General features: G+C 36.2%; 1 protein-coding gene across 1 annotated transcript; it reads right to left on the reverse strand.

Moving 5' to 3' along the window:
• Nucleotides 1-1,512: 1,512 nt before the first annotated feature.
• On the reverse strand, nucleotides 1,513-21,368 carry LOC123673150 (U3 small nucleolar RNA-associated protein 4 homolog). Its single transcript, XM_045607598.1, has 8 exons — nucleotides 21,160-21,368; nucleotides 20,683-21,104; nucleotides 19,927-20,627; nucleotides 19,561-19,741; nucleotides 19,173-19,384; nucleotides 18,076-18,252; nucleotides 2,533-2,619; nucleotides 1,513-1,716 (listed from the first exon to the last, which is right to left on the reverse strand). The coding sequence occupies exons 1-8, from the start codon at nucleotides 21,261-21,263 to the stop codon at nucleotides 1,597-1,599; spliced, it is 2,004 nt and encodes a 667-aa protein (XP_045463554.1). The 5' UTR covers nucleotides 21,264-21,368; the 3' UTR covers nucleotides 1,513-1,596.
• Nucleotides 21,369-21,569: the final 201 nt, after the last annotated feature.

Genomic DNA, 21,569 nt, shown 5'->3' on the forward strand with positions numbered 1-21,569 from the left:
TGGATGTAACGCTGTTTCGACATACACTTGAGGATTAGCCTCACTCCAAATGCGACAGTTTTGTTTGTTGACGTAGCCATTCAAACAGAAGTACACTTCATCGCTAAACAAAATAAAATGGACGTAGTGCGCGATACGTATTGCGCACAGAACCATTATTTTCGAAATAAAATTGCACTATTTGCAAGCGTTGTTCAGGCGTAGTCTATTCATGATGAATTGCCAAACCAAACTGAGAATAAATCACTTGACAGCTGTTGAATCGGTCGCCATCTTGAACAGTAATGCCAACATAAAGTTATATACCTCGAAAAAAAACACCCTATAGCATTCCCAAGAGTTCTCCCTGAATTTGCATTATATTCGTCAAAGTTCATAACTTCTACAGTGTTGAAGGGCATCATGATGTGATATATAACTGAGAGATAATTCAAGTTTGGTCCCAGTACAGATGAAATTATTTAAGCGGATTGAAACTTCTGAACTAATCCTGTGGCCATGATAGTGTATAAACAACATTAATATGAAGTTCATATCCTGTTACAGAGGCATTCAGCAACATAAAGCATTCCATAATACTGTTCCAGACAAGCAATGTTATTTAGTTATGTTTCTGGATATTGAAATGTGTTACAATCAGAACTGATGAAGAAACTTTCTTACCTCAGTATACTTTTTTTAGCCTGAAAATTCGATTCTCCTTCCTGCAGAATTCTCATAAGAAGCTTTCTGAGGTGGCAATGTCCTCTAAGGAATCCAGTGAGGAGGTGTAGCGAATTCTTGCTAAGAACCAGATACTTCTTAGATCATGCAGTATTAAAGTTACTAAAAAATGTTTCAGAACGATCCAACCCAGGAAGATTGCTCCAGAGTGTTTCTCTTTTAGTTTTTCCTTCTCCTGAAACTCTTTCTTGTATGTACATTTGCCTATTACACAAAAAGATTCCGGGCCAATGAAAGGAGATTGTGCTCCTTTTCTGGCAAATGAGTTGGCCTTTTCATTTCCTTTAATTCTTGAATGTCAGCTGTCAAGTTCAACCAATAAAGTCAACTGTTATCATGGAATCTATCTATCAAATCCAATCCAGGTTACTTTCAAGATTATGAATATTATGTTCAATAACTCTAAATCTTACTTTATAATATAGTACACAAAAGATTGAGATGATTGAGATATATGCAGATTTAGTTCAATCAGAAAGGTTTCACTTAGCAAATGTATGGAAGGGAGCCAAAAGCCTTTGCTGAGTAATTTAGCTGGGAAATCGGATTGGTGGTTCAGATACAAATAATCTTATCCGTAGAACTGGAATATCCTAGTTTCAGAATATTGTAACTGAAAATCAAACGTGGTGATCACAACTAACTTTACTGTGAAATAAATATAATCAAATTCCATACTTGTGTTCAAGAAATTTCCTATCAGTATTCACTGCAAAAATCAAGAACAGCATCCAATACAGTGATGAACTGAGATGAAGGATTCAAATATATATAAATAACACGAAGAAGAACAATAAACAAATTTATTAAAAATATTATTTTTTATGTACAGATTATTTTAACATTATTCACGTTACTTCTGGACTCAGCTCCTCATTTTCTTCCAAATTTGTTCAGAACAAGTGTGGGTGGTAACTTTTCTTCCAATGAACTAGGTGGCAATTCCACAATCACCATTTCATCTTTGGATAGCATGCCAGCGTAAATTAAATACTGTAACAAAAAGAAACTGTTAAATAACATCCATAAACATCCATCTAGATGAAAATTTAATATAGACCCTTGAGTTATTACACACTAAAGTGGATTTATTGGGCCCTAAGAGGAGAAGGCTCATTCGAGCACCATCAAATAATGTGTTATTCAGTTTATAATGACCCGTCAATGGTGAAAAATAACTTGCCAATTCAACTTGATAGCGGAAGCTATTTTGTTCGTGTTCATGAAAATGTTTATTCAAATTCAAATTCTCTGAAGAATCGTTGCGCAAAAGCTACAATTAAATGGGAACTTCCTGTTCTAAATGATAACATTTTTGCTTCGAAAGACGTTGTGAAATGGTTGCAAAGAATCGATCCTGTTCCAATGGAATGAAATAAAGAAAAAGGGAGTAACAGTCGAGCCATCGACTATCTGGGATCTTTCAGTTCGGATAATAAGTCGAAATTTAAATGCATGAAGCGGTTGGTACACCTGACGGATGGGGTAGTGCGTCATTCCATTTGTGTTACTGTCTTCAATGTAAAGGTTTAGAGTTTTGAAATGGAAAAATTCAAATTAAATTCGGCGAGTGGAGATAATTGAAATTTTAATTTAGTGAGATGACGTCACACCTAGTAAAATTTTTGGTACCAACCAAAAACATTTTGTTACTGCTTAAAGAGTTCACAAATCTGGGGATATTTGCGCATCCTTACTGTTGCCATATATTCGCAATTTTGTCATTAGGTTAGTAATTCAGATTTGGCGTTTTCAAAATTGGTTTGGTTAATTAATTTAAATCTTCAAATACCGTCGGGGATATCTTACCTTATATTTTTGTACAATTTTCAAACTGTAAGTTATGGTAGCCTCAGCATCGCCATTCAGCTTTCTCTTCTTCTCTCTCCTCTGTGCCTGTAAAGAAAAAGTTTTATGAATATCTAAACTCAAAATAACACATTGATGATTAAAGTTAAAAATTATAATAATCGTCTGAATTATAAGATTTCCATATAGAGTTAAATGTCAAACTGTTATACGATTGAATAATATTTTTTATGTTCGCCAATTTTAATGTTACATGTTAATGTGACGTCTCTCCAGTTCATTGGGGTATCGATGCTTTAACTTTTGCTTCAGTATTTGGTTTAACATTTGCTTCGGTATATGGTTTAACTTGCGCCTCAACTTCTGCTTTAGCATTTGACTTAGCATTTGACTTAGCATTTGCTCAAGCAATAGCAAAAGCTTGAGCATTTGCTTGAGCCATTGCTTAGCATTTGTTGGAGCAATTGTTTTAGCATTTCATTTAGCATTTGATATAGCATTCGCTTCAGCAATTGATTTAGCATTTGCCAAAGCAATAGCAAATGCTTGAGCATAAGCTGGAGCAATTGCTTAGCATCTGCTTGAACATTTGCTTAAGCAATAACCATATCATTTGCTGAAGCAATTGTTTGAGCATTTCATTAAGCATGCATTTGCTTAGCATTCGATATAGCATTGGCTTCAGCATTTGATTTAGTATTTGCCTAAGCAATAGCAAATGCTTGCGCATATGCTGAAGCACTTACTGAGCATTTGCTTGGGCAGTCATTTTAGCATATCATTTGGTATTTGCTTAACATTTGATATAGCATTCGCTTCAGCATTTGATTTAGCATTTGCTTGAGCAATTCGATTAAATGATGGGAAGTTCTTATGCATCCAAACGCACTTGAGGGTACAATTTTGGCCTCCAAATTGGTAGTACGAGTTTTTTTTAACCAATAGGCACAAGGGCTTTAACGAGAGTAGAATTATGAAGAAGTTGGATTTTCATTGGCAACAAGTTATCGAATATTTGCATCAGATGATTGTAACATTCTTTATAAAGTATAAAACTTGAATTTACCGTTTCTCCAACCTAATACAATACCATAACGATGCTCATCAAACATGCCCGATCAGTCTCCCTCCAAGATGGCAAAACCATCGTCACCCAAAAGACCAATATTGTTCCCCCCCCCCTCCAATTCGACAAATGTCATCCGAAATCGCCCCGTCCGAATACGTCTCCTCCAAGGATAAAGGGAACAATACATTACCGGAGCAACTTACAGCGTCAACATTACCTTGATCGAATCGGGGCAAAGTAGCCTCCATCCGGTAGGAGCATTCGTCTCCCTCTTCCTCCCGTCGTCGCAGGACCACCTGCCGCTCGCAGATTTCTATCCGAAATCCATCTGGCGAACGAAATTGGATTGAACCGCAGCCTCGCATCAATCTTATAATGCTCGCGCGTTATATATCCGAGTGTGTGTGTCGTGCTTTATTTTTCAGACAGTCGAGATATTTCTTAACTAAGGATCGCAGTTGTCGCGCTAACGCGTCCGGTGTTGCCAGTTTTGGTGTTTTGTAAGGATATTCGCTATTATTATTATTTTTTTTTTGAGCGCTCGTTTCCTGAACATTATCTCTCTATTATTCCGTCACAATGTCGGTAATTTTTGTGAAATTTTCAGGGGAGGCTCGTATCTCGAATGCCTTGTTTAATAGAATTAATGGACACAATCCGACTAGGGGTTCCGTAAATATGACCGTTAGAAATTTTGTTTTCCTGTTAATTTAGAAAAACCACCAATACGTTATGGCGTGCCGTAAGAGAGGTCCAAATGTTGTGCGCGGCGAGTACCTAATAGATAAATTTGGTTCACCTTCATTTCTTCCACTTACAGCAGCATAATTTTAATATGTATGGGCCATAAGACATCAGTTACAGTTTCTTCGGCTTTTTTCAACTGTCTTACCAATTATACATACGCTCAGATGATCATTTATGTCTACCATAATCAGTCCGTAATGCACGAAACGTACTCACTACAGAATCATTATTTTTGTAGTAAAGATCCATATTGGATGACTAAGCTAAAACCATAGAGTAATAAACATAGATAGAGGGAGTATACGCAATTTTTACATGTCCCCAACATGGTTAGATTACGTTGTCGGATTGTGATACATTTTCAAGTCCACAATTTTACTATATCGTTATGAATGGATTTTATATTGAATGAAATATATTTATTTGAGTGATTTCCGATTGAATATGCAAATTTGAATATTTGGAATCTGATATTTTTCCTAATTGTCGAATTTATAATAAGCAGAATATTCATTATTTTCTGTATCTACTTGCTGATATCCAAGGTTTGGCAACTTTTGCTCTCCTAGTGTCATCGGTTTTTTCACGTCGTTTGACCCGCATGAAGTTTGTTTTCTGAATTTCTGATATATTTAGGTATTTATTTCAATATATTTTGAGTTAATATGAAACGTTGATTCACTATGGGATATAAAAAGTGCGTTATTCTTGGAGAAACTCGCGAATTGAGTGAAATATCGTATCACTGATATGTTTTCATTTCCGCGCGCTTCATGTCGAATTTGATAGTTCATGTTAGGGACAAAATTTGCTTACTCAAAAGGACATATGCTCCTTCGATCTATGTTCATTACTCTGAGGCTACAACTAAACATATGACGTTTCGGATGACAGTTCTGTTTCATGACAGTATTTCAGCGACAATGGACCCGATGTTGAAATTTTGTTAAGGTTATAAAGAATAATATTCCCAAACTTCATGCAAAATGTCATGCTTACAGCATCGTCAGAAGCATTTCGTTTGTTTTATTCCTAATTCACTCCATCAAAGACATTCGTAAATCTCGAAATTTACCGTTTTTCCAAGAAATTTTTCCCAATCCGGCAACACCGCGCCCACGCCACATAATCGAGTCGATCCTTTCGGTAGAAAGGAAAGGATAATGGTGATTTATTATTATTTAGTCGCGGGAGCAATCCTAACAATGACATATTTTTCTGTTTCCGGAGAAACTGATGCTGTAGATCTTCGTTACGATCCCGGGATAGAGGGGGAGGGTGTACGAAGGGGGGGCATATCGGGAGGAACGTAATGAGGAGACCGAAAAATCCCGACCTTCCAAGATTGCCATTCATAACGAATACATTTCCGCCTCGGAATTTACTTCCTAGGAAGGCATTTATCTTTGCCCGCGCCCCGGCAGCAAAGGGGCAGGGGAGGGGGGGTAAGATAGAAAAACGTGACGTAATTTGTTTCCAGAGTGAACGGGCGCTGTACCGGAGAGTGGGAAAACGCCGGGCGAAGTTTTAAAGAATGATGTAGGCGAAAAAGTTGGTCCTTCGAATGCGGATTCGCCATTTCTCACCGCCAATCTGCTCGGGCTGGTGCAGATCGATGTGCATCCGCGGGCGCAAGAGGTCGTTCTGGCGATTGAAGGGACATTCTTAAAGGTCCAATTTTGATCGATGAAACTTTGGAATCGTTTGAGGCTAAAAACATAACACGTCGCTCAATAAGTCATACCACTTCTTTTTCTGGTTAGTACCAAGCTTTAAAAGATGCGTGTCCAAATTTTGGAACATAGTTTGTATCGAGATTTGAAAGTTAAGTGACGCTAGGCTTGTTGTTGTTTGAAGAAGGATATAAACGAGTTTCGTGTAGTGATAATGCTTCTTGTCATAAATCCATAATAAACATAAATAGAGGGACTATACGCAATTTTTACATGTCCCCAACAAGGTTAGATTACGTTGTCGGATTGTGATATATTTTCAAATTCACAATTTTACTATATCATATATAAAATGAATGAAAAATGATGAATAGAACAAAACGAATGAACAGAATTAAAAAATAATAAAATAGAATAAGCAAAATACAATGAAAAAAAAATGATAAAATAGAATGAATGAAATAAATAAAAAGATGACTAATGTTGGGTTTATGTACCATTCCTAAGAACTATGACTAAACCTAAGAATTGAACGCTAACAAATCAATGAGGGCGTTTATACACTTTACAAGAACTAACACTAGCACTAGAAAGTTGACCAACTTTTAACTAGGAACTAAGTGCTTAGGTAAAATATAGAAGTAGAATTTCAATATTAACGAGTACCAGTTTCTATCATTTTATGTTCCGTTATTAGTGTTTATCGAGGAAAAGTATTAGGTGTATCTGAAAAAATTAAATTACATTTTTTCACAATCAATATCAATGTCAAACATCAAAGTATAGAACAAATAGAAAGTGGCTCGAGCACGTGTGCATGCCTTAACTAAGAACTAACGAGAGAGTGCATAAACGCCACTGAATTCTTAGGTTTAGTTCTTAGTTTGTAGTTCTTAGTCCTTAGTTCTTAGGAATGGTGCATAAACCCACCATAAGAACTACAAACTAAGAACTAAACCTAAAAATTCACTGGCGTTTATGCACTCTCTTCTTAGGTTTACTTCTTAGTTTGTAGTTCTTATGGTGGATTTATGCACCATTCCTAAGAACTAAGGACTAAGAACTACGAACTAAGAACTAAACCTAAAAATTCACTGGCGTTTATGCACTCTCTTCTTGGGTTTAGTTCTTAGTTTGTAGTTCTTATGGTGAGTTTATGCACCATTCTTAAGAACTAAGGACTAAGAACTATGAACTAAGAACTAAACCTAAAAATTCACTGGCGTTTATGCACTCTCTTCTTAGATTTAGTTCTTAGTTTGTACTTCTTATGGTGGGTTTATGCACCATTCCTAAGAACTAAGGACTAAGAACTACGAACTAAGAACTAAACCTAAAAATTCACTGGCGTTTATGCACTCTCTTCTTAGGTTTAGTTCTTAGTTTGTAGTTCTTATGGTGAGTTTATGCACCATTCCTAAGAACTAAGGACTAAGAACTAAGAACTAAACCTAAAAATTCACTGGCGTTTATGCACTCTCTTCTTAGATTTAGTTCTTATTTTGTACTTCTTATGGTGGGTTTATGCACCATTCCTAAGAACTAAGGACTAAGAACTATGAACTAAGAACTAAACCTAAGAATTCAGTGGCGTTTATGCACTCTCTCGTTAGTTCTTAGTTAAAGCGCATAAACGCCCTCATTGATTCGTTAGCGTTCAATTCTTAGTCCTTAGGTCTTAGGAATGGTGCATAAATAAAATTTCATAGGGAGAAGTTCGATCGAATTTTATGCTCGGTTCATAAACAGACACAGACGCGGATTATAACGACGTGAATTGCGACGTCAGCGCCCTCCCCGGCCGGATCGTAAAACACCAATTCGGCGTCGTTCGCTCAGAACCGTGCAACTGGGGGGGGAAGGTCGGGAAATATGCCGGATGCAAATATGCAATTTCGGTTCATCCATTCGGAAACACCTGTGCGATACAGCGCGGGCAATTCGGAACGCGCCCCCGGACCGTAATTGCCCCGAAAACGGCCGTTTTAATGTTGTTTGCGCTCGGCGGCGGGCGCGCTCAAAGCGAGAGAGATAAAAATTGATGGGGGGTAAAAAAGTCAAGGGGGCGCGTTTTTCCAACGGCACAAAGGGTGAGCCGAGCCGGGGGAAATCCCCGCTTTCCGTATGGTTTGGTACGATTTTCTTTTTGCCTTCGGATTTTCGGTAAATACAGGGCGATTCACCGCGATTAGAGATAAGCGATATTTCACGAACTGTGATTAAATCACTGATAGCAGAATGTCACAGTTACGCAAAATGAATACAGGGCGATTCACCGCGATTAGAGATAAGCGAAATTTCACGAACTGTGATTTAATCACTGATAGCAGAATGTCACAGTTACGCAAAATGAATACAAAGCGTGACGTGATAACAGTTGGAACAGATCACCGTTCGTATATACCAGCGTTGTATTCCTTTTTGCAATTGTAAATTTGAAGCCTGATGTTTTTATTGCTTCGAAACCTTGTTTCAGTGGCATAATTGCATATTTTTATGACAATCCCAGCATCCGTCGGCAACGTCGCCGGCTTTAGGAAGTATTTTTGTAGGAGTGTTCAACCCTAAATCTTGCTACAAAGAAATAATAACTACTAGAAAACTGCCTAATAGATGGTGGAAATAAAATTAGAATTTCATTTTTTATTCATTTTTTCAATATATTATTACGTTTGAATTAGTGTGTATTAATTTTTATTCGATATCGGATATCGGATTCCAAATATTCAAATTAGCATATTTAATCGGCAATCACTCAAATTAATATATTTCAGTCAATATAACATACATTCATAACAATATAGTAAAATTGTGGGTTTGAAAATATATCACAATCCCACAACGTAATCTAACCATTTTGGGGACATGTAAAAATTGCGTATACTCCCTCTATCTATGTTTATTACTCTATGGTAAGCACCAATGAAAAGACGTCAAGTTTTCGTGTGTCAACCTTTACAACCAAAGATCAAACGATCATCCTTTTGTGAGTCGCTCAAAACGGGATCGACGGTAAATGATGGCCCGAAAATTGTCTGCCGGTGGCAAATCCTATCAACGCCCGATTAGGCGTCTAATTCGGCCGAGAGAGCAAACATGAAAATCAGGTGCCTGGCGACAATGTAATTCTCCTAATCGGATCTCCCTGCACATTTGTCTTATTCAATAGAGGAGTGAGTAACTGTCAGACGTGACAATGCCGTCTCGCGTATTATAATCAATCATAAGGTCGACCTCCTACGATCCACTGGGGGCAGGACCGTCTCGGGAGCTTTCAACGGATGTGTACTAATACTCATACAATAAAAACATCCTATGATACTGTGGCGACAAAAACAACTTTCTCATTCATAAGGTTCTCAAAGAGAATATCTTTCCTCCCATTGCGCAGGCACACAAATAAGAGAATAAGAAAAGGAAGAAGAAATTCCCGGTGTACAATATGATTTAATGTTTGTAACCCAGGTATAAAAGTGGGAAAAGGAGAGTTCAATGTAAGTTACGAGGTGATTACCAGTTAGGTTAATAGAGTGTTCAAGGATGTTTCCAAGAGCTGTACCACAATAAAGTTCTCGTCTGTCGTCCATCAGTGTTTTAATAATCCCCACGAAAACGCGATACCCCAAAATACTACTGAATATATCACAAGATTTTCTGTATACTCCTTCTTAGGTAAAAATTTCAGAAGAAATTGATATTCAGATCATCAGAGGCAACATGACCGCCATACGTTACATCCAGGGACAGTATATTCTACCTTATATACGGACGCTAACCAACCCGCTTTTTACAAGATAATGTACCATATATACCCAGAATTACGTCAGTCTATTTTAAAGACAACCAATTGGATTTGTTGCCTTGGCTGCCTAGATCTCCAGACATTTCACCAGTTGAATGTGTCTGGGATATAAAGAAAGAAAATTATTCCATTTAACCTAGCAAAGCGGGACCAGGTACAACTAGCTTGGGATGAGATACTTCAAGAGAAAATCGATCATCTTATTAAGAATATGCTTAGAAGTGTTTCAGAGTGGATGAGACATTGTTGAGGCCAACATATCATTGAACTTTCCCATGCATACCATGAACTGTTGCAATAAATCCATTAGCTATAACTGTATCTTCTTCCTATAGCTCTTAATATACCTTCAATAAGTGTTCTTAATGTGAGTTCGGTAGACTCCAATTTTGAAAGGCCTATTCCAACAAAATTTTTGCCGGAAAGTTTAGCTGCTCAGCAACGTACTAAACCACTAGATTAGCGTTTTAAGTTGCCGAAATTCATTCGAGAATTTAACCATCATAGATCAATATAAAAATTTCATTTCTTCGACGCCCAACTAGCGAATGTAAGTAACATTACAACTACATACTCCAAAACCAGCCGAGCACGTCGAGACAGGCCTGTCTTCGAGGAAGGGGGGGTGCACCTCGAGACCTTCCCCCACTCCCACTTCCTGAGGCTTCTCGCCTATCACGCAGATGTGCAGATATGGCCTGGGCCCCGAGATAACTTATATTGAGTTCGGGAAACTAGTTTTGCCGCGTGATTTGCATTTGGTCCTGGATATTCAGCTTGTAATGGCCCAAGTGGAAAGACAATTATTATTCTTGGAAACATCTTCTGGAAGTTGGCTGTTTGCTTAGCCAGCCGGGCCATCGAGAGGACCGTCCGGGTCTTGTTTGGACTGTCGTCGACGTCCTCGTCGTGATCGATGGATTTTCGATATTGAATCTTTTTTTTTTTAGAAGAAGCGTGGTTGTTCGATCAGATTACTTTGTTGCGTTGGAAAGGGTTGGAACTGTTTGGTTGAAGTTGCCGGGGAAGTAAAGAAAAATGTGGCTGCTATAGTTTACGTTTTACAAAATTTAAATTACAAAAAGAGGATAAGAAGAATCTTACTTACTTGATGAAGGCAATTTAATATATTATCAAAATTATGACGATATGGCGGCAAAATTATTCACTATCTGATATAGCTTTTTGATATATACTTTCATCTGTTGAAAACATTACCTATATAAAAGTTGCTAAACTAACGTAGAGCTTTCTGTGTTCATTCTCAAATGCAATTTGGGTGAAATAAGTATAAAAGTTATAAGTTTGTATATTCAGTAAGTTTCTCGAACTATAAGACACCGATGAGGAAAAATTGTACTAAAAATACTAAAATTTCGAAACGTACGTCTGTCTTTATTTCAATTGAGTTCTTCAATGTATTAGTCGTTTACCCAATTGCATAATCAAGGGTGGGAATAGAATAGATACTTCCTGTAGCTGTTTTTATTTGGAAACATTCTTGAACACTCTACTTACTCAACTAGTCATCACCTCGTAACTCACTCCACTGAACTCTCCTTTCCCCAGTCTTATACCTGGATTACAAACATTAAATCATATTGAACACCGTGAATTTCTTCCTCCTTTTCTTTTTCTCTAAGTTGTAGGCCTGCGCAATGGTTTCACGGTGCCTCCACAGTAATTAGGGTAGGGGAAAGATATTCTCTATTGTATCTTTCTGAGAACCCTAGGAATGAGAAAGTTGTATGCACAAGTACCACGAAAGACCATTGGTATACTAATGCAGGTACATTTATATCAAGTATTGTGACTACAATTTCAGCTAGACACAGACATTATGTTTAATTGCTTCTTGTCGTCACACAGCTATAACTTTCTACTCGATAAGATTCATTATCGACTTCAAAAGTGAGCCAAGTTGAAGAGCTAAAGGTGGGGCCCCACGTCCGATCAAATCGACAGTTCTGGACACCATTCCTACTACTATACCTTCGTCGGCGTCCATGCAAGACTGAACCTCGATCTCTGCACCAATTAATCAACGTCCTCAGACGTCCGATACGCGTCGGAATGGGCTGAATGGACCCCGGCGAGGAGGACGACGCTGATGTATCGTCCGGCCGACGCTATCTCCGGTTGTCCGGGCCGAGACGGGTCGACCTCTCACCCCCCCTGCCCGCCTACTGCTCCCTCTGCCGGCCGGCTGAACGCAGATGATACAATCTGCGAGCCCCACAATGGATTATTACGATTGATTACCGCCCATGCGTCTTTGTTCTGCGGATTAATGTAGCTCGTCATTGTAACGACGCGGGACGGTTTTGCGCCACACTTCCGGTTGATGCGGGAGGAGAGAGGAGGGGGTGGTGCCGGAGGCGGCGGATGTGACGTTCTGGACAACAGTTGATGCGCGTTTATGCGGCGTCGATTAAACGAACGGCACGTAACGATGTAGGCTAGATGGCGCTATGGTCTAAGAGAAGAATATATTAGGACAATTGAAAAGTCCCCGGTCTGATGCACAGATGGCGGTGCTAGTATTAAATCCATATGATTTTTAGTTAGTACCAACCTTCAAACGATACGTGTCAAAATTTGACAGCAGTCCGACCATTAGTTTGAGAGAAATTGCGTTGTGAGTTTAGCTACTTTTGTTATTTAAAAAAGATGGGAAAAAAAAAGAATTTCGTATGCTGATAAAATATTAATTTTTGAAGGGAAAAAATACAGTTGAAGCAAAATTTTGGCTTTATGAAGAGTTTCCGGGGTTTGAACAAGGAAAATCAACCATCATTTATTGGTATGCTAAGTTTAAACGTGATGAAATAAGCACCGAAGACGACGAACGCAGTGCACGCCCAAAAGAGGCTAATTTTGAATGACCGTAAAGTGAAGTTGATCGAGATAGCAGACATTGTGAAGATATCATCTGAACGTGTAGGTACATCATATAATTCACGAATATTTGTACATTAGAAAGTTGTGTGCAAAATGGGTGCAGCGCGAGCTCACAATCGATAAAAAGCAACAACGTGTTAATGCTTTTGAGCAGTGTTTGAAGCTGTTTAAGTGCAATAAACCTGAATTTTTGTGTCGATATGTGACAATGGACGAACATGGCTCTATCATTTGACTCCAGAGTCCAATCGACAGTCAGCTGAGTGTAAGGAGGAAGTAATGGCCGAAACTGAGGCCTATTTCGAAGCGAAAGACAAATCGTACTACAAAAATGCTATCGAAAAGTTGTAAGATCGCTATAATCGCTGTATCGCCCTTGAAGGCAACTATGTTGATTAATAAAATCGAATTTTGCCAAAAAAATGTGTTTTACTATGGTAGACCGGGTACTTTTCAATTGGCTGTTATCTTTATTTTAATTTATTATGATTTCTTTTCACGTGAAATATTGGAGAGTTGATTTGAATTTTAATGAGATGATTTTGGGAAGAAACATTTGTCTAGCTAGTAAGTACTTTGTTTGAACCTATATGTGTGTATATTACTTTTTATTTTTATTCTTATTTTAAAATAAAAATGTTTTGAATTATATAATGTTTCTTTGTATATCTAAATTAACCAGACCATCTTTTCTGTGATATTTTCTAGTCAATAAATTTTAGTAATGCTCATCTTTCCTTTATTTTTGTAAACACCTTCATCAATGTTACAAATGATGTTTTCCGTAAATTTTGTAGAGCCCTGAGGATGGAAATAAATTTTTCCGAAACGTCGGCGAACTAACAGACTATCATTTTCCTGTTTCTCTGATCCTACACCACCAATCTATCGTGAAGTAAAATTTTTGGATCACCACTTCAGATCTTGATATTTATTCTTTAATATTAATAATAATAATGAGAGAATAATAAAAACTATTTGTAAAATTAGGTTTTTTTGTTTTCTGTTAAAAATATTTCTCGTATATAATCCCATATTAACCCAAACCAACTCAACAAATCCCCGTTATGCATTTTGCCGTGGAATTCCCCCCTCCCCCCTCTCCAAAGCGGTAGAATAACAAGGAAGTTGTAGGATTTTCGTAACGAGTTGTTCATATTTTCAACAATCCCAACTTTGCCGAAGAAATATCTGGCTTTTTCGCGTTTTCCATCGCCGACGAACATGGGAACTCGATTTAAGTTCGCCCCGAACTTCCTAGACAATATAATTAATTCCTAATACTTGTCATATTTCCTTCCGAACGAAATTAGCTCTTTGATATCTGGGAGGGGTGGGGGGGTCGGAAATTATTTCTCAGGGCTTTTCTCGAATTGTCTCTGGAGTTTGTTTATTAATAATTCGGAGGCTCAGTCTCGGAAGCAATCTGCGGAAAAGGGGATTCGCTTAATTTCTCTGCGAAGGTATCTTCGTTTTTTTTTTTATTAATAAGGAAAGAATGATGAAGTTGCGACGAGACGGGTCGTGGTGAAAAAAATGGAGGGGATGTAAGTACTTTGTTGATTTTCGACGACGTTTATATCGGAGACTTGTTTGTTTTCGTTCGTTCTTTTCGATGATAAGACTTTGGGGGTTAGGTTTTGAGGGGAAATAAAAATTATATTATATATATATATTATATATATTATATGAACTATATAGATAAGTATAATATATTAGACACTGCACAACATGGCTTCAGGTCAGGTCGCTCGACTCACACGGCAGCTTTATTTTTCGTTGAGTTCGTGCATGAATGCCTTGATAAAGATTTGTTCGTCGCGGGGTTGTTTTTTGATTTGTCACGGGCTTTTGATAGTCTTTCCTATGAGTTCCCAGGAAGAGAATATTAATTTGGGCGTACCTCAGGGTTCTGTATTAGGGCCACTTCTTTTCCTTTTGTTTGTAAATGACTTACCTATGAATTTGAAGAACATGCTTTTTTTGTCATCCGGTTACACTGATTTTAATCTTCTCATGAACATGTTGAGATTGGTTTTGTTTGCTGATGATACCTCAGTGGTGATTAGCGCCAAGACGTTCGAGGAATTGCAGAGTTTATGTCAACTCTTGCTACAGTATTTTGTAGACTGGTGTCGTCAAAATAGTATAATGATTAATATCAGCAAGACAGAATGTATTTACTTCAAAAATAGGAGTTATGGTTTTGGTGGGCTAACCTTGCGGTATTTGGACTTTGTTATAGAAGCTAAAGAAAGTGCAAGATTTCTGGGAAAATATCTTGATCAGAACTTGAAGTGGGGATCGCATGTCCATTCTGCGAATGATGTTCAATCTTACACCTAGAACCTCATGCAGACCCTTTTTCAAGTACTATCATATTTTGACTGTTGCATCAATTTTTATCTTCAGATGCCTTTTATATGCTAAAGAGAATGAAAACAATATAACGAAGCTCTCAGTATTTCATAGCTATAACACTAGAAATGATAGAATTATGTCCATCCCTAAACACAGGACTACTAAGTTTGAAAAGTCCCCCTTATATCAATGTATGAAGTTTTTTAATCATCTTCCAAGAAGTGTACAATGTCTTAGTTTTAAGGAATTTAGGAAAGTAGTTAAGGTTTTAATGTTAGAAAAATGTTATTACTCAGTTAGCGAATATTTTTCAGTTAAATTGTGATTGTTCACTGATTTTATGACTTGTCCTATACATGTAAAATGTCTTACAGGATGAATAAATTATTATTATTATTATTATTATTATTATACTTTCTGCGTTTGGTTTTTAGACGGCTTGTTATTTTTAAATCGATTAGTTAGTAATGTCCTTTCATCAGTTGGTCATTTTTACATACAGAGTGAGTTTTAAGTATGGATCGCCTCGATTATCACGTTTTTTATAGATTTTCGTACCAATTGTGAACATTTGTTTTTCACGGGAAGAATTTTGGGGTATTTTTGATTTTTTAGAAGGAGCACATGTCATTTTCAGTAAGCAAATTTTGTCCCCAATATGAACTATCAAATTTGACATGAAGCGCGCGGAAATGAAAACATATCAGCGATAAGAACGCACTTCTTATGTCCCATACTGAATCAACGTCTAATATCAACTCAAAGTATATTGAAATAAATACCTATATATATCTGAAATTCAGAAAACAAACTCCAAGCGTGCCAAACGACGTGAAACAACCGATGACACTAGGAGAGCAAAAGTTGCCAAACCTTGAATTTCAGCAGGTAGATACAGAAAATAATAAATATTCTGCTTATCATAAATTCGGCAATTAGGAAAAATATCGGATTCCAAATATTCAAAATTGTGTATTTAATCAGCAATCATCCAAATAAATATATTTCTTTCAATATAATACACATTCATAACGATATAGTAAAGTTGTGGATTTGAAAATAAATCACAATCCGACAACGTAATCTAACCATGTTGGGGACATGTAAAAATTGCGTATACTTCCTCTATCTACGTTTAATACTATATGGTTCGAACAAATCATTTCTGTGTTCAATTTCAGTTCATTTTTGACATTTCCATAGATTTAAAACTAACAATCATACTTGATCGGCCAATAAAAGTGGGGTATACGGGATTGACTTAACGGATGCACCGTATACGAAAATACCCGCGTATATGCATCTTGGCGTCCGACAATAGCGAGTCCGTTACCGCATCGATTCGCGTCGCAGCTGTTCATCATGCGAACGTGTTGTGCAAGGCCGGACAAACCGCCATAATTAATTCAATCAGATCTTGTCATGTCTACACGCCACATATTTTGACACGTGATACGTTCATGGCGACGGGCGTCGATGGAACATGTCGCTGCGAGTTCTCGTCGATGCTCATCCATTATTCGGGCTGCAATCAGCCGGGCTTTCCGCCCATAGACGCGTTGCATCACAGCCGGTCATAGAAACATGTTGAACCCGGATGTTTTTTTTGTTTTTTTTTTGGGGGGGCGACGGCCTCTCAGAGTCGGGGGTTGAGTTTTTGGTTTATTGTTTCTATGTGAGCTATGGGATTGTCATTGAGGCCTTGTTTCGTAGATATTTCCATTTTATATACAGGCTGTTTCTCCATTGACGCGACGCTTGATTACGTTTAAACCGTAGAGTAATAACTAAAAAACATAGATAGAGGAAGTGTAAGCAATTTTTACATGTCCCCAACATGGTTAGATTACGTTGTCGGATTGGGATATATTTTCAAATCCACAATTTAACAATATCGTTATGAATGTATGAACTGTGCAATTCACTTTACCGTAAACAGAGAGCACGATCAACAACCAATACGGTAGCATCTGTAAAATAAATCGCACGGCAAATAACCAATAAGATAAAACCTTTAGTAGTTGACACGGAAACGAATAACAGCACGCGTAGCCAATAACTTTTTGACGTTTCGTAATTGTGTCGATGTGACACAAGTTTTTGGATTTGCCGAAGTTCTAATGGAAATGAATACAGAGGTTGAAAAAGTATAGTACACAACTCGAGTTGTAACACAAGAATTTTTTCAATAGTACAAAGATACAATTTAATGGTTATGATGGCAACACTGGGTATTATTTTTTGACATTTCTTACGGCATTTGTCAGCAATATGTTATGCCATTTAATAATGTAAAGATACAAGCTTCCGCAACGTTTATAAATTTTTAAATTGCTCTTAAAAATCAGTGCTCATTTGTAGATATTAGGTACTGAGAGAAATTTAAAAAGAATTCATGGACGACATTAAACAGTTAATCGTATTGAGCCCTACTTGATACTACTTTTCAACGAATAGTGAGTTGATTAACTAAATAATGTCGTCCATGAAATTTTTATTGAATTTCTCTGAGTGATTGAAGCTTGTATCTTTCCATGGTCAAATGACATAACCTATCGAATACAATTAAAATAATGTAACATAAAATATAATACATACTGTTACAGTTAAAACCATTTTAAATTGTATATTTTAGTTATATACCCCTTTGTATTCGACAAATTTTCAAAATGATGTGCACAACAATATGAGAGGAGCAATACATACTAATTATTATATATTAGGTTTTGCAGAAAAAAATCTGCAGTCTGCAGTGAGGACTATAAATGGAATTATAAAAGATTAGTCACATCAGCAGAACTTCAAAATTGGACGAGTCAAAGTCTCTTGAAATATTTCTTTAACAACTTGAATAAATTTTCCATTGACATTTAACATTTTAGATCGGCCAACAAGTTCAATTGGCTTTTATAATTTATTTCAGTTCGAAAAAAATCTTCTAGCAAGATAGTTTCAAATTATATCTTTAACATAAATGATTTTGAACTTACCTGTTTTCCAATTGTCATGAGACTGTTGTCATCATGAAGAACTATTTTCTCGGAGGCTATGTTATAAAATATATTCCTTATTGGGTAAAACCTTGAGGACCAATCTGAGTGCAAACAATCCGGTAGGTTCTTGGAGAGTTTCGTGAATTCCTTTTTTTTGATACTATACTCCACTATCTGAAAATAATTCAAATTAATAAACTATATGATTGATGGAAATAAGAAGCAATAGTTGAATATTTCTCAGAAAAAAACAACCCCCAAAAAAGTGGAATTCCAAGAAGCCTCAGAAATGCACTTTCTACCATAGCAATCTATTGGAAATCAAATTTTATGTTGTTTCAAAATAATTATGTTGTGTGATAATGGGAATTAAATATTCAATTTAATTTGGCACATACTTCATCCTATATTTTTTTCATTAATTTATATCATTCTTAAAAGTCTAATCTATGAACAATGTTAATAAATATTGTTTTCTCTATTTCAGTATCATAATGAGTTCATCACAGTACTAAAAACAGTGCTGTAATGAACTCATTACAGCATTGTTTTCAGTTATATTTTTTGTTTTGTGGTTGTCTACACTGTCTTCCGATCCTATCAAATTTCGACACAAGTCAACTGTCAATACGATATAATTTGGATATAGTGAAAAGATTTGCAAAATTATTCGCAATTTCTCTCGATTCTGGTGGTGTTAAATCGATTTCATCAGTCACAATTCACAAATTAAATGTGTATTTATAAATTATTTCAAAATTCAAAATGTACAATTCAAATTCCATTATCTGTCAATTTTGGTAACAGTCTCACCAACTGCAAAGATACAACACAAAAGTCACTAGGATGTATAATCTGAATTTTCCTTAGAATTCCGACAATATTTCACAAAACTTGACTGAAATAGAGAAAATATCATCAAATACTCGTTGCAGAAGGCAATTCCAACATTCATGGCTTTAGAATTTCGCATTCGTGTTGGAATATGAGCCCATTCTGCAACTTGTTTTAGAATATACTATTATTGTGTCCAATAGGCTATTTGGATACTATTAGTAAAGAAGAAGAATAGAAAAAAATCATTCACAACTTACCTTACTGTCTGAATACGCAATAATTATGTTGTGTTCTATTGGATGGATATCCAAAGTAAGTGGAGCACAACTATATTTTGGCAATTTGCAATAGAATTTCCAAGACATGTTTGCCTGCTTTTTCCATAAAACAATATTGCTAGCGGTGTCGGTAGCTACGAAATATTTTCCATCTGGGGATACTTTCAAAATATTGATTGTATCATTCAGTCCTGCAAAATTCAATAATTCCTTCAAAATACCTACAGATTCATCAGTATTTCAGAGAATGATTGTACGCAAGTCGACAAATACACTTCTCCAAGAAAATATTGGACCACTCAAACAATTTCGAATATTTTATCAATTAAATTAATTCAATTTAAAATACTTAATCATTAAGACATACCTTCTCCATCTAGTCGTTGTGCGATTGCAACACAATCATTAGATATTTCGTAAATGACTACACCACCAGGAAAGGCAGTAATAAGTTGGCTATTGTCAGGGGTAAAAACCCCATTCATATAAATTCCATCATTGCTACTATCAATTTGAACATTCAATAATTTTGTGTCTAACTCATCTTCCTGAAAAGAAAAAATAAATTATTCAGTACACAAAAATCTTGCCATAAATAAATAATAATAAATAATTTCAAATTGAATATCAAAAATATTATTAAAATAAAGGATCTATCATTCTCATTTTACTTCCTTCAATTTTATCTACTCTTTTAATGAAAGATGATGCAAAATTTATATTTACTACTCACACTGTCAATCTGGTAAACCTTCAACCCAAGTCTTGTCCCATATGCAATCCATTGACCATCGTCTGATAATGAAGCAAAAGTTATTCCTTCTTCTACTTCTACCCCTTCGTGGTTTTTCACCAACTTCTGAAGAATCATGATCCTTCTTGGTTTATGTTCTTTGGAAAGATCATTAGATTCAGCAAGGCCACAAATTTCTATATGTTTTGGATGCCTCAGCAAAACCAATCTAGCATCTTTACTCAAAGTAACAATTGGATTCTGTAATATCGGAAGATACTTAATTGATTGCATTGGTCGTTCAGTACTCATAATCAAATATGCACTACTGCCACCGGAAAAGAGTTTGTTCCCGTTTAAAACAAGAGATCTAACATCATGATCCTGGAATTTTCTATGTTGACTTCGTACCCATTTTTCTTTACCTCCTTTTAATTCAATTTTCTCAAATTTTAGTATATTAGGATCAATTCCTGAGCAGTACAAATTAGACTGGTCTTCATTGACAGTTAATGAAAGTATATCTGCTTTATGGGTTTGAAAAGATTCCAATTGTGCTCCAGCTTTACTATCCCAGAAGGTCAATTTACCTCTAGAATCACCACTTATCACACTAAAATCGTCATTAAAAGCCAAACACCATACAATGGTAACTTTATTTGCTTCGGCTCTGCCAGTAGTCATTCTATGAAGGGCATGACCTAAAAAATTTATGATTATCAAACTATCAAAAAAATTTGTTTTCATTTTACTTACCCGTCTGAACATCCCAAATTCTTATAGCATCCAAACCACCGGAAGCTATATACAAACCACTAGAATGAAATTTCAAACACAATATTCGACCTTCCTGTTTGTCGAAGAATTTGTTGTATATTAAAGAATCGCCTTCAATATTGAAAATATTCAAATATCCTTGCTCTGTTCCAACAGCAATTTGCTTATTTTTTTCATGTATATCCATACAATAAGCTGCTTCTCCAGTTACTGAGGACTTATATAGTATCGTACACTTTACTATATCATACTCCAATATGAATCCATGGAGACCAACCGAAAAAAGCCTGTCTTGGAACCATCCTAAGTCTTCAATACTGTAGTTTTCTGAATTAAATGCCAGGACTTTTTCGATAAATGGAGCATCTTTAACGTTCCAAATTTCAATGCTTGCATTCAATCTGAAAATTAGACACAAATAAATGATGAAAATAAATGTTATAACGAATACTTTACCTAGCTAGAGCCAATATTTGTTTCTGTGAATTGAAAGATATGATAGATATCGGGTTAGGTTTTGGTTTATAAAATTTTAAATTATGTAAGCGTACAGCCGTCATTTTCGAAACATACAGTTTTTAATTCTCTTTAATTCGTTTATTCAATTTAAATCGGTCTCACACGCTATTTTCACAGGTTATGTTATTCCGTATACAAACTTCATAGAAGAAATAGAGGAGCATTAAGTTTTGAAAAACTAAGAGATTTTTCTTCTTCTCAAGTTCTGAGCTGTGTAGAGGTTTCTGTATTCAAATGATGCTCTGAATTCATTCAACATTTCGTCGGAGTGAATGATAATCATCAAATATGAATTCGTATACTACTTTTTGAAAAATAATGAAATTCGAGTTTTCTGTGATTGGAAA

This window comes from Harmonia axyridis, chromosome 2 (assembly GCF_914767665.1).
Source record: "Harmonia axyridis chromosome 2, icHarAxyr1.1, whole genome shotgun sequence".
NCBI classification, from domain to species: domain Eukaryota; kingdom Metazoa; phylum Arthropoda; class Insecta; order Coleoptera; family Coccinellidae; genus Harmonia; species Harmonia axyridis.